The sequence below is a fragment of the Cydia strobilella genome, chromosome 16, assembly GCF_947568885.1.
Source record: "Cydia strobilella chromosome 16, ilCydStro3.1, whole genome shotgun sequence".
Classification (NCBI taxonomy): Eukaryota; Metazoa; Arthropoda; class Insecta; order Lepidoptera; family Tortricidae; genus Cydia; species Cydia strobilella.
Genome location: NC_086056.1, coordinates 11,391,648 through 11,408,542, shown reverse-complemented (window position 1 = coordinate 11,408,542; position 16,895 = coordinate 11,391,648). Strand labels below are relative to the sequence as shown.

The following is a 16,895-nucleotide window of genomic DNA, read 5'->3' as shown; positions in this document are numbered from 1 at the left end:
TAGTCTCACTAGTTACTTAATTGTATCCTTTTAAAACTTAACATAGATATTGAACTTACTCCAAGATAGTGGTAGTATGGTATGGCAAAATTACATCAACGTTTTTACACACGTACTTACGTTTTTTTGTTCACTAAGTTCACGTTCATCCTTTACGTATAAATAATTAATATATTCTCTTTTATAATGCAAGAACGCTCTGAATCCAATCCATATAATATGTTACTCGCGAATAGATGCCCGGTATTCCTTCTGTACCGCATTTAGCCGATCCGAAACTGGTTACCCCAAAGAGGAACCAGTTAAACCGGCGGTTCTCACTGGCCAGCCGGACAAGGCAGCTGCCAGAGTCTCCGGAGCAGCTGTCCTCACCCTTTCTCCCACCAGCGCAGATGGCGCTGGCGGCTAGTTGGTCGGTCATCCGTCGAATGGACGTTCTGCATGTTGCCATGGGAACAGCAGTTAGTCTGATTTTTCTTTTAACTACGGATCTCATTTCTGAAACAGGAATAACTTGGTCATTATGGCGCTGGATTATTATGGTATGTTTTTGATATTTTAAAGCAGTCTAAGCCACGATCAGGGAAAATTGTGGCTTTGCATCACAGAAGGGTCCTTTGCTTTGAAAGAGCTTCTGCAAAATGGAACACGATGGCTCTAATGTACAAAATGGAGGGAGCTACGTACTGATTAGCACTTACCAAACTCTGTTTTACCCCAGCCACCAGTTAAGTATTCACTATCGGGATCGTAATCCATTCGTGCTATGTATTCTGTAGTCGGTAAGCAGACTGGCCGGATAAATTCTGAAATAATTTTTAAGAAAAAAAACCGACTTCAATGGGGGATGCCGTTGAAAGGTTACTTATTGTTGATGGTGCACTCAAGACAATGAAATGAAAAAGACAGCATCTTTTGCCTAACTAAAAGGAGGTAAAACCACCCAATTTTCTAATAGCATTTCGTTTCTGTAAGGGTCAAAGTTCTAACCTAACCTAACCCAATGTTCTGAGAGCATTTCGTTTCTGTAAGGGTCTCAGTTCTAACCTAACCTAACCCACTTTTCTGATAGCAGTTCGGTTCTGCGAGGATCGCAGTTCAAAAAAAAGTCCAGGTCCAAGTTTGGGTCTGGGTCCATAACGAAGAGAATAAATCGCTAAACGTGAACTATATGTTGTTGAAGAGTTCCACTCTGATCATCATCAGCAGTTCCACCTCATCAAATGTCACTTTTTTGTATGAATGCTGGATTTGTTGATGATAATACAAAAATCACTATATGTATGCCTTTCACATTTGAGGAGTTCCCTCGGTTCCTTATGGATCCCATCATCAGAACTCGATGACAAAAATGTGTCTTGAAAACTTAACTTGCTTAACAAACATAAAAAAGAAGACAAATCGCCAAACGTGAACTATGCGTCATTAAAGAGTTCCATTCTGATATTTCTGAACATCATCAGCAACTCCACTTCATCAAATGTCACTTTTTTAAATGGAAATGCTGGATTTGTTGATAAAAATACAAAAATCACTATATGTATGCCTTTCACGTTTGAGGAGTTCCCTCGATTCCTCATGGATCCCATCATCAGAACTCGAGCTTGACAAAAATATGTCTTGAAAACCTAACTTGCTTAACAAACATAACGAAGAGGACAAATCGCCAAACGTGAACTATGCGTAATTGAAGAGTTCCGTTCTGATCATCATCAGCAGTTCCACTTCATCAAATGTCATTTTATAAGGCAATCAAGGAATTTATGTTACACAAATGCTATTATTCTTTAAATGATTTCTTAAATGATAATTTGGAATAAATTGGATTTCATAATAATATTGTAAAAATATTAATATTGGGATAATTTTATGATAAATTATAATTTAATATAATTTAAGCTGGTGAATAATGTATAGCTGTTAAGATATAATTTTGACTAAGTATTATTTAAGTAACTATGTTGCTATGCCCTAACGGGTGCATGTTGTAACCTAAGATATAAATAAAACCTAATGTAAACACATGTATGCAATAAATGATATGACTATGACTATGACTTTTTAACCGACTTCAAGATATCAAAGGAGGAGGTTCTCAATTCGGTTGTTTTTTTTTTAATGTTTGTTACTCCATAACTCCGTCATTTCTGGACCGATTTTGAAAATTCTTTTTTTGATTGTAAGTATATACATACAGATTGGTCCCGTTTTCGTCAAAAAGCAGTTCTGATGATGGGATCCATGAGGAATCGAGGGAACTCCTCAAATGTGAAAGGCATACATATAGTGATTTTTGTATTTTTATAAACAAATCCAGCACTTCCATTTTAAAAAGTGACATTTGATGAAGTGGAACTGCTGATGATGATCAGAACGGAACTTTTCAATGACGCATAGTTCACGTTTGGCGATTTTTCCTCTTCGTTAAGTTTGTTAAGCAAGTTAGGTTTTCAAGAAACATTTTTGTCAAGCTCGAGTTCTGATGATGGGATCCATGAGGAATCGAGGGAACTCCTCAAATGTGAAAGGCATACATATAGTGATTTTTGTAAACAAATCCACCACTTCCATTTTAAAAAGTGACATTTGATGAAGTGGAACTGCTGATGATGATCAGAACGGAACTCTTCAATGACGCATAGTTCACGTTTGGCGATTTGTCCTCTTCGTTATGTTTGTTAAGCAAGTTAGTTTTTCAAGAAACATTTTTGTCAAGCTCTAGTTCTGATGATGGAATCCATGAGGAATCGAGGGAACTCCTCAAATGTGAAAGGCATACATATAGTGATTTTTGTATTTTTATAAACAAATCCATCACTTCCATTTTAAAAAGTGACATTTGATGAAGTGGAACTGCTGATGATGATCAGAACGGAACTTTTCAATGACGCATAGTTCACGTTTGGCGATTTGTCCTCTTCGTTATGTTTGTTAAGCAAGTTAGGTTTTCAAGAAACATGTTTGTCAAGCTCGAGTTCTGATGATGGTATTCATGAGGAATCGAGGAAACTCCTCAAATGTGAAAGGCATACATATAGTGATTTTTGTAATTTTATAAACAAATCCAGCACTTCCATTTTAAAAAGTGACATTTGATGAAATGGAAACTGCTGATAATGATCAGAATGGAACTCTTCAATGACACATAGTTCACGTTTGGCGATTTGTTCTCTTCCTTATGGACCCAGACCTAAACTTGGACCCGGACTCGGACCCGGACCCGGGTCTGAACATGGACCCCAACTCGGACCCGGACCCGGACCGAACTCTGACCCAAACTTGGATCCGGACAGCCGGACACGGACCCGGACTCTGATCCGGACCCGGAAATGCTACTAGAAAAGTGGGTTAGGTGGGTGGTTGGGTTTTGAACTGCGATTCTCACAGAACAGAACTGCTATCAGAAAAGTAGGTTAGGTTAGAGCTGTGATCCTTACAGAAACGAAATGCTATCAGAAAAGTAGGTTAGGTTAGAACTGCGACCCCTACAGAAACGAAATGCTACTAGAAAAGTGGGTGGTTTTACCTCCTTTTCTACATTATTAGGCAAAAGATGCTGTCTTTTTAATTTCATTGTCTGGAATCTAAGAGTGCACCATCAACAATAAGTGAACTTTCAGCGGCACCCCCATTGAAGTCGGTTTTTTTTCTTAAAAATTATTTAAATGTAAATGCTTGATTTGTTGATGAAAATAATATAATCACTATACGTATGCCTTTAACATTTGAGGAGTTCCCTCGATTCCTCATGGATCCCATCATCAGAACTGCGTTTTGACAAAAACGGGACCAATCTGTATGTATATACTTACAATCAAAAAAATAATTTTCAAAATCGGTCCAGAAATGACGTAGTTATAATGTAACAAACCTTTAAAAAAACATACAACCGAATTGAGAACCTCCTCCTTTTGAAGTCGGTTAAAAAGAAACCGTTAGATATATAGTTGGTAAAGCAAATGTTGTCAATAGAAAAAGGCGGCAAATTTTAAAAATGTAGGCGCGAAGCGATATCGTCCCATAGAAAATTGGAATTTCGCGAATTTTTCTACTGACAAGACTTGCTTGACCATATGTTACAGTCTGTCTGTAGAAAAAAGCGGCAAATTCAAAAAAAATGTAGGCGCCAAGGGTTATCCTCCCATAGAAAAAGGTATGGCATGACGGACTACGAAGTCACGTGACTATTTTAATAGGTACATTATTTAAGTTTCGATTGTCGTTTATTATCAACGATTGTCATCTTGGCTAAGCCCCCTAGCAAGGGCCCGACACTCTTTGATAGAGAAAGATAGTCTTATTGCGATTTCTATACTTAAGTGGAAAGAGAAAATAGCAGTCCCATGCTTTGTCCTTATCACCGACCAGGTGGCATCATAGGTAGGAGGCGATAGCGAAATACCGAAATTTATAGGAGTGAAAGAGAAAAAATCCTATGGTGCCCAAGTTTTATATGAATATTTTTTCTCTTACCCCCGGTCGCTCGGTGGCGCGTATATAAGTACTATAGTTTGTCAAAGGACTGACTCATTTCAAACATAGACAGAGAGACTCATACTGTCTTTTTCTTACACTAGTACTAGCACCCAAAAGAAAAGGATGAGTACAGTTTTTTTTGTTCTTATTTACTGCCAATTTGGTTTGACCAACTATAATATGTCTATGTTCTTACCTGTAAAATTAACCGGATGTGCTAGGCGCAATAAAGCTATGTCACCAACTAATGTTTGTCTATGATACGACGGGTGTACGAAGGTTGCATCGATTTTAACATCCATAGGAGGATCGTTGCAGTCATCCTGAATGCAGTCAATTTCTGTCTCAGCGTCCCAGTCACCCAGACGAACGTCTATTCTGAAAAAAAGGTACACGTATGAAGAAACTTCTAAAATCTTTGGTTTAGTGGAAAACGGCTACAATGTATAATGGTACAACATGGTCGTGATCGTCAACCGGCGCTCAATCAATTAATTCCGCGTATGTTTTGTAGAAGAGCAGTAAGTTAGACTATGATCTCGAGCCGAGGTAGGAAAACAGCTCGACTTGGACTCAAACTCAGCCTGGCTCTGTATAAGAACTATGATTGAAGGTTAGTCAACAGAATTAGTCAACTTAGTAGCAAAACGAAATGCACAATGCCTTGGAAAGTGCACGAATTGCACGATACGATCGCTGACGAAGTGACGATACGATACAACGTAATGAATTTTACCAATGAATTTTTATGTTCTTTCCTTCATAGCACATTCGATTCATTATTTGATTAAATTGACTATTGTGAATTATAACACTATTAGAGTTGCAAAAAAGTGTTCGTAACGACCTTTGGTTGGGTTGCGTTTGCAAAATCAAAATAATTTGCTGTCCGTAAAAATATCGAACAAATAACGCCTATAATGAGGCAGATGGATCATTTTATGTTTAAATACCTACCTACATGAAATTGGTCAATTAAATAGCTATAAAAAATTAAGATGCTAGGTTTTGGACATTATGTAGAAGTGGAAACTCACATTTGCTGGTTGACTACACAGTGCGCAGCGGTGATTAAGAAACGGTCAGTAATCAGGGACGCATGGCACGCGTAGATTTCTTTCGACTCTGTAAAATACAATTATTATTAAAAGTTCTTTATTTAGATAACCAGGATCCACATATTGTTAGTTACATATTTTGTTTTACTTATAACTAAGGTTAGTAGGTTTATAATACAATAAAATAACAATAAAGACACGTTTAATTTTATTAATCCTGCCAAATAACGTTTCTCACTGGGAGGAACATAATGTTTGACAAACGAGGGTTTCTGCACCAAGTAGGTAAGATATATTTTCATATGTTGGTTGATAATTAAATGAAACACCTTACTCATTTGATATTTGATACGAGCCAGCCAAGGCAGCTCTTCAAGTCCTGCTACTTCTCCACCAACAATTCTGTCAGAAGTTGAAAGCAGTCCACACTTATTCCGACTTGGTAGATTGACGGCAGGCTGCAATACAGGAAAGCGATCCATTTGTTCTGTTACAGCATCAGAAACTTCTGGTAGCCAAGACCCAATTTTACTGCCGTCTAATTCTTCAAGTGGAAATCGGGATGGGATGTTTGTATCGATTCCTAGCGGATTGTCAAATGTTGATATGGTTTCACTAGCTGTTTCAAGCATGGAAGGTACTTCTTGAGATGGCAGAATGGACGGTGGTCGCGTGGGTATGGGCACTGGTGGGCGAAAAGCAAAAGCTGAAGATGATGGTAGTGTTGGCTCATTAAATTCATTGTTATGATGGGGCGCATTTGTTATCTTCTGTTTATGTGTTGTTGGAACGAATGTAGTCGAGTAAACTATTTTAGTTGTATGTGCCTCGGTTGCTACCAGAGTGGTAAGAGGGAAGGTAGCTACCGGATCTGGTGGCACTTTAACGGTGTTCAATATACCGCCTTCAGGTCTACTAGTGGCAGTGTCTTTACTCGTATTGAAGGTGATAGATATTCCGTCTGTTTTGTTTGTGACGCAGCATACCTGTCGATAAAAATTGTAATCAGATTGAATGATTTTGCTCGAAAGCCAAACATAAATAGAAATTAGATCTGAATTAGAACTAATTACGTATTGTTCATTATATCAATATATATAGTTAACAACATTGCTTCCTATAACATCGGACCTAATGGCCACATGCACTAATGCTGTTGTTGCTAAAACTAAACATAAAGTATAGTCCGACAAGAAATTGTAGAAATTAAAGAGTGGCAATACTGTGGTAGTGTCGTCCTGTTTTCTTAGATTGATTTGAAAGGGACAACACTACAGTATTGCCACTTTTTAGTTTCTACATTTTTTGTCGGACTATATGTCAAGCCATTTCCGTCAGTAGAAAAAAGCGGCACATTAAAAAAAGGAAGGCGCCAAGGGTTATCGTCCCATAGAAGATTTGAAGTTCGCGCCCTTTTCAACTGACAAGGTTGTTTGACCGGCTATATCTAAGTAGTTAATTAGAATGCATAATGAAGACATGTTTGCATTATTCTCCCTATTATTGTGTGAATTGTAATAATTGAACATTGTGGGTTCACACCCCACATAGGCTATAAGTAATTATACCTGGAGGTATTATGTCATATTTGTTGTCGAGCTGCTTTAGCTTTTCCACTTTACAGTATAAAATCTTTTGTCGAAAAACTCACTAAGTAAGCACACGATTCACACGAGTCAATTAGATATCAATATCATATTTACCTTTGCATCCAGCTTATCATATCCGCAAGTGAGATTCCTCAAGGATTTAATATCATTTAACTTCAGCAAATCCAATGCTCGAGGACATTTTTGTAGCAAAATACACTCTCCTTCTATATCGTCACTTATCTTGCATGTTTTGGATCCTCGGGCGTTCTCTGGAAACAATTAAGACATCGGTTAAATCAACACGAAATCCCGTAAATATTCGCGACGCATTATAATATGTCCTTAGCTTGTAGGTATCTGCTAATGTTTTACGTCTGACGAACACGAATCTATGTAAATAACAAAAATAATAATAAGGAAAATCCAAACCAGACAAGAAATAATGTACGTGACTATTAACTATTGGTTTCTAGTGAAATAACTAGATATTTTAAGTACTTACGTGTCGTCGCCGAATTGAGGACGGCGAGAAGTAAGCAAGTTCGGGTTATAAATGATACAAACATGTTTGTTATTGAAGTGGTCTGACGCGAGCGGTCGCCTCGACAAACCTCGGACACTGTACTGCTCACTAAGCGGTACGTCGGACTCGCTTGACTGTATTTATCAGAGTTGGAGCCTGCGGCCGTCGCTTAGTCACGGCGTCACGTCTGGACCACGGCGGATCCCTAATCCGAGCTTCAGGGTTTTACCAATACTATATATATTAATTACAATTTTGAGTATTGTAAGCCATGGTGTGACGTAGGGCTCAATCTGTTCTGGGTTACATCCGTGACGTAGCTCACCTAGAACTCAACGAAATTAGTCAGAAAACGTTAGTAATTTTATTTATATTGAAAACAAAAAATTAAGGATGACAGAGGGAACATGAGAAGCTAATAGTATGAGTGTACTTATGCATTATTGCTTAGGTACATACATACCATACAAGTAAAAATGTAGGGAAAAAGCTCACGAGGACGCTCAACCATTTAAGTTCAATAGGTATACATTGAAATTTGAAAAATATATTGTTTGATTGATTGATTGATTGATCATTTATTTGTTTTTTTAATAATTGTTGTTTTAATAATGATGTAGAGCTCCACTAAAAAGGAATTTTGAAATTCAGCCTCTAAGGGGGCGACTTCTACACCGTCTAAGACGCGCGCGGAGGTAACGTCTATGGCAATCGTAATTGGTCCTCTAATTAATCGATCTTTGGAGGATATTGGGGACAACTGTGTTTACGGTTGGGAGGGGGGAGGTGTGCCTAAATCTAAATATTTAGTTATGTTTATTGTCTTTAAAATACGTAGATACCGTCGAAACGTTAGGTTAGGTTAGGTTAGGTGCAGCTGCAGAGACAAGGTACCCCCCGCCTTCTGCATAGAAGTTTGTTTGTATGCAAAGGTGCTAAGCTAATATTATAGTGTTGCTGACATTACGTACTATAAAATGTACATAAAAGAAAATTAAAGTCCTAAATATAATCGTAATTAAACTGTTGACTTCCTGTAATTTTCTCTGGGCTGTATTTAGGGTAGGCGCCATCTCTGTCAGCACTATAATCGCACTGTAGCAAAAAATAGGATCGTGATGCTGAAAAGACAAGCAAAACAGATGGTGCAATTAAATTATAAGGTATATGTGAAACTCGTTGCGGTCAGGCTGGCGTAAAAACCCAGATTATGTCCTACCGACATAAGGGCGGAACCACACCGGCGTGGGTAAGGAAACTCTTATGGCGTTATTCATAAACGCGGAATAGCTATGAATCGTTATTCTTTATCTGTCATTTTGACTTATGTATTTATAAGAAAGGGATAAAACATAATTTAACTAAATCAGGCCTGTAAAGTTTTATGAATAAGGGGTTAGACCTTGAGTTGTCATGCTAGGTCAACAACCAGGCTACTATGATATTTTGATCTTATATTTAAAGATAGGTTGTACACGCTTCAAAATTGAAGCACTCACCTTGTGACAAATTGTACAAGTTGCTTTTAGTCGCGCCCAGGCAAGCGAGAAATGTGCACGTGCTAACGAGCTTCCGCTTGCCGAAAGAGAAAGAGACAAGCTTATATTTAAAACCGGCCAAGTGTGAGTTGGACTCGCGTTTCAAGGGTTCCGTACATTACACAATTTTTAACAAAGTATTTTTTATGTGAAATGTGAGTAAAATGTTTTTAAAAAGTCCGTAGGGGTCGGATCAAAAACTAAATAATTAAGTCCGACTCACGCTTGACTGCACATTTCTAATAAGTTTTTCTGTGAACTAGATAAAGAACTATTTTGTGATTTTTTTTTCAAAATTTTAGACCCAGTAGTTTCGTAGATAAAGGGAGGGGAACGGTAATTTTTTGGCTATTTCCTTAAATAACTTCGAAACTTTTTATTTTTACGTCATAGATATCATTATGAATAATAATAATCGCGGTAATATTCAAGATTTTATTTGATTAATCAAACCTTCGACTGCTTTTACTTCCCGTGGACAGAATTAATAAAGGTTAACGGTTAGTGGTCAGGGCGGTGAGTTAATTCGGTTAGGGATCGCCAGGAGGAGCCACAAGCCCGCAGGAAATTGCATAAGTACTTGGAAAAAATGGACCCATGCCGCCGTGACCCGAGTGGCCGAGGAGCTTAGGCACCTGCCGCGATAGCAGAAACGAGACGCGATAGAGGGCGGTAGCGGAGATAAATTCCAACTCTGGGCACTGGAGCACTTTGTAAATTTTTCTTCGTATATGATATTTTTGTCGGTTTAGAAATAAAGGAGACCTTTGAAAAACTACAGTAAATAATAATAAATTACAAATATATTCAAGTCGCTATAATGTTGTCTAAAATCCATCTGAGATATTCCACCGATGATGAGTAGACGCCTGGTTTCTTGATGCCGCAAATCGTCGGTCCGAAGGATACCACTCCGATGAGATAATTCTTTGGTCCCTCGTCATTGTCAAATACCTGAAATAAATCATACTTTATCTGGCTTTTCTAAATGATAATCAAAATAAAACATTACAAAAATCTTAACCTAAACTAGAAACTAACAAACACATAAACTATTCACAAAATTCGCCCCGCGCGTAGTACTATTAGTTATTCTGTGCCCGCGCCCCTTCAGATGCAAAGGAGCCCATCACGCTCGCCGCGTTGCCACGTTGAACAGCGATGGACAACCTTTGCAAAAGAAACGACCCGGAGCGAGGGTCATGACCACACCACTCTAAATAACACATTCTTACTCATTCTGTTCCACCAAAAAATAGCGGTAAGACTTTGAATCCGGAGGTCGCGAGTTCAAACCCCAGCTCGTACCAAGTCCAACTACTTATACAGGTGAAGGCAACGTCACTTACAGATGTTACCTACAGGGTAGTAGAGCAGAGCTATTTTGGACTAGTACAATAGTTATTTGTGCAACAAGAGAGGAAAGTTGGTTTTTCTTGCGAGTGTTTATTTTGAGTCCCGAGAAAGCGAAGGATTTTATAATCGTTAGAATCTTGAGCGTAGCGAGAGACTTTGCTCTCGTGTTGCACATATAATTCTTCAACTACTGAGAACATATTATAGGTTAAAATGTATTTCGAATTACACAGAATAATACTGAAACAAAAAAAAACAAAAAAAACGAATTTGTAATAGAAGTATGAAGTGGCAGTTCATGGCCTTCTAAATTAAAAAGCTACTTTGTTTCACTCCCTGGAGTGCGGAGTTACGAAAGTAGGTTTGTTCGAGCTGCTGGGGTGAAAAATACTGTAAGCTGCCATTTTGCATCTTGCGCCTCCTGTTTAAGTAACTACTCGTATTATTAAAATGTAGGTAGTTCTTACCTGTGTACTGTGTATTTATTATAACTACAACTTGAGACGATCGTTATTGACCGCAACTTAATTTTAAGTCATTTAGGCTGCGGTCACATTTTTATACATGACCATTAATACATTAATACCTAAATAAATAAATAAACTGAGGCTAATGACGCACTGATTTTGACACCTCGCGACATCGCAAATATTAAAACATTTTACATATATTTCAAATTCAAAGCTTTATACCTTTTTGTAAAATTTGAAATGAGACAGTCCCTGGCCAAACTATATTACTGTTTTAACTTGTTTGCCAGACTAAGGCGATTGTACCTTCATGACGGGTCCCCCTGAGTCGCCCCCGCACGCGTCCTTATTATGTATGGCACCTGCACAAATCTGCATGGCGGTCATCTTGAACGCCTTCCCGAACAGGTTGCATGCCGACTTCTCCACTACTGGTATCTGCAAGTTTAGATACATTTATTTCTGTTTGTTCTGAATTAGTTTCTTGAACAGTTTCGTGGAAATGACAGTAGATTTTGTAGGTCAGGTAGAAGGTGAGTAGAGTCACTGAGTGGAGGGTGTTGTATTGTGATTACTTGTCGCAAAACTATTTAAACTACCGGCACCACACAAAAAAGAACTTTTTTTGTAACATCTTGTACAAATGCCAATACACACATACCTGAACATAATAATATTGCAAAATCTTTGCCCGCTCTTCCGTGGTCATGTTCGTCTTGCCCCAGCCGGCAACTGTCAGCGTTTCACCCAGGGGCAACGGCGGTAGTTGCTCGTCGCTGTACCAGGCAGATAGGCGTCACGTAAGCAGTATGCATGTTCAACCTACACATACCTGAACGTATTGTAAGATCTTTGCCCGCTCTTCCGTGGTCATGTTCATCTTGCCCCAGCCGGCAACTGTCAGCATTTCACCCAGTGGCAACGGCACTAGTTGCTCGTCGCTGTACGGCAGGCAGATTGGCGCCACGTAATCTAAAAGTCGTGACAATGTCTTTAATGTTTTTATAGAATGTCTTGGACAAAACTATGCGCTCAATGTGAATGCACGTATGCTTTATGTTTATTTACAATAGGTCACTTCCAGGTGGTTATATCCAAACAAATAAGAGTAAACTTGTCCGCACTACTTTAAGAACACCTTAGTTGTCTATCTAAAGCAGTGGTTAGTGATAAAAGACCACTGGAATTTTTTTGTTTTTTACTAAGGACCTTCCACCGACTGTTTGGAAATAAGACCAACGACGAATAGTAGTACCTTCAACAGACATTTTGTACCTTTTTAGGGTTCCGTACTTCAAAAGGAAAAACCGGAACCCTTATAGGATCACTCGTGCGTCTGTCTGTCCGTCTGTCTGTCTGTCCGTCTGTCACATCCTATTTTCTCCGAAACTACTAGACTAATTAAATTGAAATTTGGTATACATATGTGGGTTTGTGATCCAAAGACGGACATATATCGTAAACAAATAAATTTTAAACACGGGGCCACTTTTGGGGGGTAAATGAGAAAATTAAAAAATAAAGTTTTTCAAAATATATCGTGTTATATATCAAACGAAAGAGCTCATTATGAGAATCTCAAATATATTTTTTTTATAATTTTAGAATAAATAGTTTAGAAGTTATTCAAGAAAATAGGCAAAAAATGACCATTCCCCCTTTATCTCCGAAACTACTGGGTCTAAAATTCTGTAAAAAATACATAAAATAGATCTTTACCTATAGATCACAGGAAAACCTATTAAAAATGTGGAGTCAAGCGTGAGTCGGACTTAATTACTTAGTTTTTGATCCGACCCCTACGGGTTTTTTAAAGACATTTCACTCACGTTTCACATAAAAAATACATTGTTTAAATTGTGTAATGTACGGAACCCTTGGAACGCGAGTCCGACTCGCACTTGGCCGGTTTTACGTATGTGTTTCCTAAAAATACATTGACAAAGATTTTGTACTGTGCATGTTGCTAATAATTTTAACAAATGTTTGCGTTTGTTTATGAAAGCCAAAGGGGATATTTTAAAGATAATATGTTTTGATTCAGTTAAATAATTGTAGTTTTAATTTATAATGACATTTTGATATGTGTAAGAAAAATATTGCAAAAAAAATTTTGTTCACGTATTTGTGGGCTACTCATTATTACTAATAAGTATCTATAGAGAACCTAATAAAGACTAACCGCTCCCTATTGTCTAGATTCTAGACTGTAGACTACGTATTTACCATGCAACTGCACAGGACTATCCAAAGTGATGATAGCGATGTCATTCTGGAAGGCCGGGTTGTTGAAGTTGGCGTGAGGTCTGATGACTTTCGGCTTCCGATCCTGGACCTTCGGCGCGCACACGTGCAGCTGACAGTCGGGGTCTGTCTCTGTGTTGTGTTCGCCTAGGCGGACGAAGGACCTTAAGGAAAAGAATGGATTCATATTGATATTCAAAATTCCTTGTGTGAAAAGTGACTATTTTAATTACCATAGCTAGTGCAATATTGCACTATTGTTACTGGGAAATGCAGTGACAAATTCACGTTATTTCTGACTCGAATAATAATTTTCCCGGAACCCGGAACCAATATGTATTCGCACTTTTTGCGTATGTCCAATATCCGGCTACCTTCTTATTGTATTGGACAATAAAGTGCCCTATGTTTAATAGTTATTTGTTATACAAAGGTGCAAAGTTGTATTTTACCCGCGAGTGTTTTAACACACGAGAAGTAAAATACATTTGCACCCGTGTGTAACACAAAACTTTTCCCCTCACTATAGCGAGGAAAGTGCAACATCCACAGGCGTTATATCATCTTCATCACTGGAATCACTCATTTTTTTACGATAATACGATATTATAATAGAATAAAACTCTGGAAGTTGTGTATTTTTACGTGTCGGTGAGAAATTTTTTGTTGACAATGTCTCAGGACAATGTTGACAATGACATTTCTGACGATGCGTTTTGAAATTGCATCGACTCAACTTGTGCGTTCAGAATTACATTCAACATCATTTAAAAAAACAAATGTTTCTTATGGAATTTAAGGTTAATGACTTAAAATCATTAAATAAAGCTAAATTTAGTATTTTTTATTAAATTTTCAAACCATTTATTTAATGATAATTAATATCGAACGAACCATTATTATGAGCGTTTTACGTTTTGTTATCTGTCAAAAGCTACTTAAACACGCTCCATCCAAGGTCAAATTACTTTCCCCACTAGTGGATAAAATGCGTTTTCCCCCGCTTGTTTTAAAGGATAAAAGACGGCTTTCCGAGCTAGTGAGGGGAAAAAATACTTAAAATAAATTCATCGAGGTGAGGAATACAATTTCTAATTCAATATTTTTTATGCTAGAACGAGAACTATTGCGATCCTTGGCAAATGGTCACCGGATTGCTGATAGTTGCCAAAATCTGTACGTGTACATACTACCTCATCTGGCATCACCTCTGGTCACATCATTGCGTGCTCTTAATAAACTCACAGTTTGTAGCCAGAGTCCTCGTCGGTGATACAGTGAGCGGCGGTGACCACGTGCCTGTTGGTGATGAGCACGCCGCCACACATCCAATCTATCTCTGGCTCGTCCTCACCTGTTATCAAAAATAACACCACATTTCAAAATTTTCAAATGTGTCGAAATAATTAAATTGCATGCTAATAATAGTGGTGAACTGACCACGAATTAATGAACACCCAATGCTTATGCAGCAGAATGATATGATAGATGTTTGCTGTTCGTAACCACCAAGTGGATGCATACCTAATAATATATTATTTAAAAAAATGCTGCTGCTCGCTGGCACCTCAGTGTCCTCAATAAATGTCTACTTTTTCTTGTCAGACTGCACGCGGGGCAATAGTGTCCCGGACATTTGGCGACGTCCGAGGGTTTGAAATATAGTCACAAATGCCCCCTACATGCCCGCACTAGGTGCCCAGGCGCCCTAGTGATTCATCCACCTCTTGCCTATAAAAACAGATCTGCAATTTGCGGAACGTTTTAAAAAGTTGGAAAACATCTCGGAAATTTCAGGAAAACTTCATAGGAAATTAAAGTAACATTCATTTTGAAGACGAAAAATTTCGTACCTCATAGGTTACAAAAAATATAAGGTATTTCAATGCGGATGTTTCGCAATATTGGAAAGTTTCCGATGGCACATCATTAGCTATAAATAATGATTAGGTAAATAGAATTATCCAATACTAACTTGTATATCCGAGGCGAGCAATCCATGGAAACTGGCCGAGTCCGGCGTTGAACCCGCCAATAATCCGGTCTGCTGCACTGTCTCCACACTCAAACTGCTGTAGCAACTTCCATGCGGGATGATCCCTTATGTTATCTGAGAAAACAATAGTTGTTATTTTTAAGGCCGGTTGCACTGAATAGATCTGTCAACGCCATCGTAGTTAGATAAATTTTGCTTAAAATATGAATTTTGACAGTTCGTTAAATTTAATCTTATACCTTTAAAGGGGCTCACTGATTACCAGTCCGCCGGACGGACGGACGAAGTCAGCCTGTCAGTTAGAACAAAAAGTTGACAGTTCCCAACAACTGACAGGGGATCTTGGAAACGGCTCTAACGATCTCGATGAAATTTGCTACATAAGGGTTCCAGGGGCGAAAAATTGATCTAGCTAGGTCTTATTTGAGAAAAGAAAACGCGCATTTTTGATATTTTATATGTTTTCCGAGGAAAAGCTCTGTCTCCCAGATATTGTTGATTATGCGTGCAGTACGTACGTGTAAGCTGCCAACAATAGTTGCTATGTTGATGAAATAAAGTCAGATGGAGTATGAAGATAGTTTATTTTGCCGGAGCAAGGAAAACAGTGAGAAAATGCCATTTAAAGGGGCCCACTGACTATCAGTCCGCCGGATGTTATCGGCCTGTCAGTTGTTCGGAACTGTCAAATTTTTGATCTAAACTGACAGGCCGATATCGTCCGGCGGACCCCGCGGCGGCGGCGGAGTCAGTGGGCCCCTTTAGTAATAAGTGTTTTATTTGCCCCATTTGCTTGACCGGAATTTCAGGTCGAGAATGATTAAAGCGGCGATCGAAATGAAAAGCAGTTTAGTAAAAACACGGTTGGTAAAACCTACCCTAGCAGCCTAGCAGCGACTATACTGTAATTTGCTTAAAAATGCGAAGAACTTCGATATAAATACAAAAAAATAACATTAAAAAATAATGTAGGTATGTATGTCGCGACACGTGACGTGCCCTCGTCCCCCCACGGCCACTTTACAGACAAATAGCTGTGCCTGAAAGTGATGATTCGGAGTCTAGCACAAGGAACATTATGTTAATATTCCCTAGCATGTTTTAGGAAAACAGGAATAAGTTTCACCAATTTCGAACGAACTATAACAGCCATACTTTTAAAAAGTGCGTAGGTACTGGTAGGCAATAAGAAACTTACCATTATTACCAGCTATAGTATATACAAACTCTATGACTACAATTAAAACTAGAGTGCACTTAATCATGACTCCAGCCAAGTAATTTAAAATCTCAACATTGTTCGCGACCGCACAGTTTTCCCAAACTCCCATTACTACATGTCGAGCGAAATAATGGCGGTACTGTGGATAACCAATCCGACCCGCCGATAAAAAAGGGCTTTAATCGATAGAAATGAGTTAACAAATCGTAAAACTAAATCGTCTGTGTTTATACAAATTAGTTTTTACAATATCGGTCGAGCAATAGCAACGTAGGGTTTCAAATAAAGAAGGAATTGCAACAAAGTGCATCGTATCTAATGTCAGCAACTGACGCGGAATTCAAGCGTAAAAAAATATCAGCATGATGTAATCTTTTTAATATTTCTCTTGTGTTCCGGTTCTACGTGCATGAAAAGTAA

The 16,895-nt window shown here is 38.3% G+C and overlaps 1 protein-coding gene across 1 annotated transcript; it reads right to left on the bottom strand.

Moving 5' to 3' along the window:
• Window positions 1-74: 74 nt before the first annotated feature.
• On the bottom strand, window positions 75-16,610 carry LOC134748540 (uncharacterized). The gene is made up of 14 exons (XM_063683330.1): window positions 16,452-16,610; window positions 15,233-15,367; window positions 14,503-14,611; window positions 13,240-13,421; window positions 11,846-11,985; window positions 11,320-11,451; window positions 9,997-10,141; window positions 7,629-7,805; window positions 7,238-7,395; window positions 5,869-6,520; window positions 5,514-5,601; window positions 4,673-4,854; window positions 702-806; window positions 75-498 (listed from the first exon to the last, which is right to left on the bottom strand). Exons 1-14 carry the CDS (start codon window positions 16,582-16,584, stop codon window positions 182-184), a joined length of 2,655 nt encoding a protein of 884 aa, XP_063539400.1. The 5' UTR covers window positions 16,585-16,610; the 3' UTR covers window positions 75-181.
• Window positions 16,611-16,895: the final 285 nt, after the last annotated feature.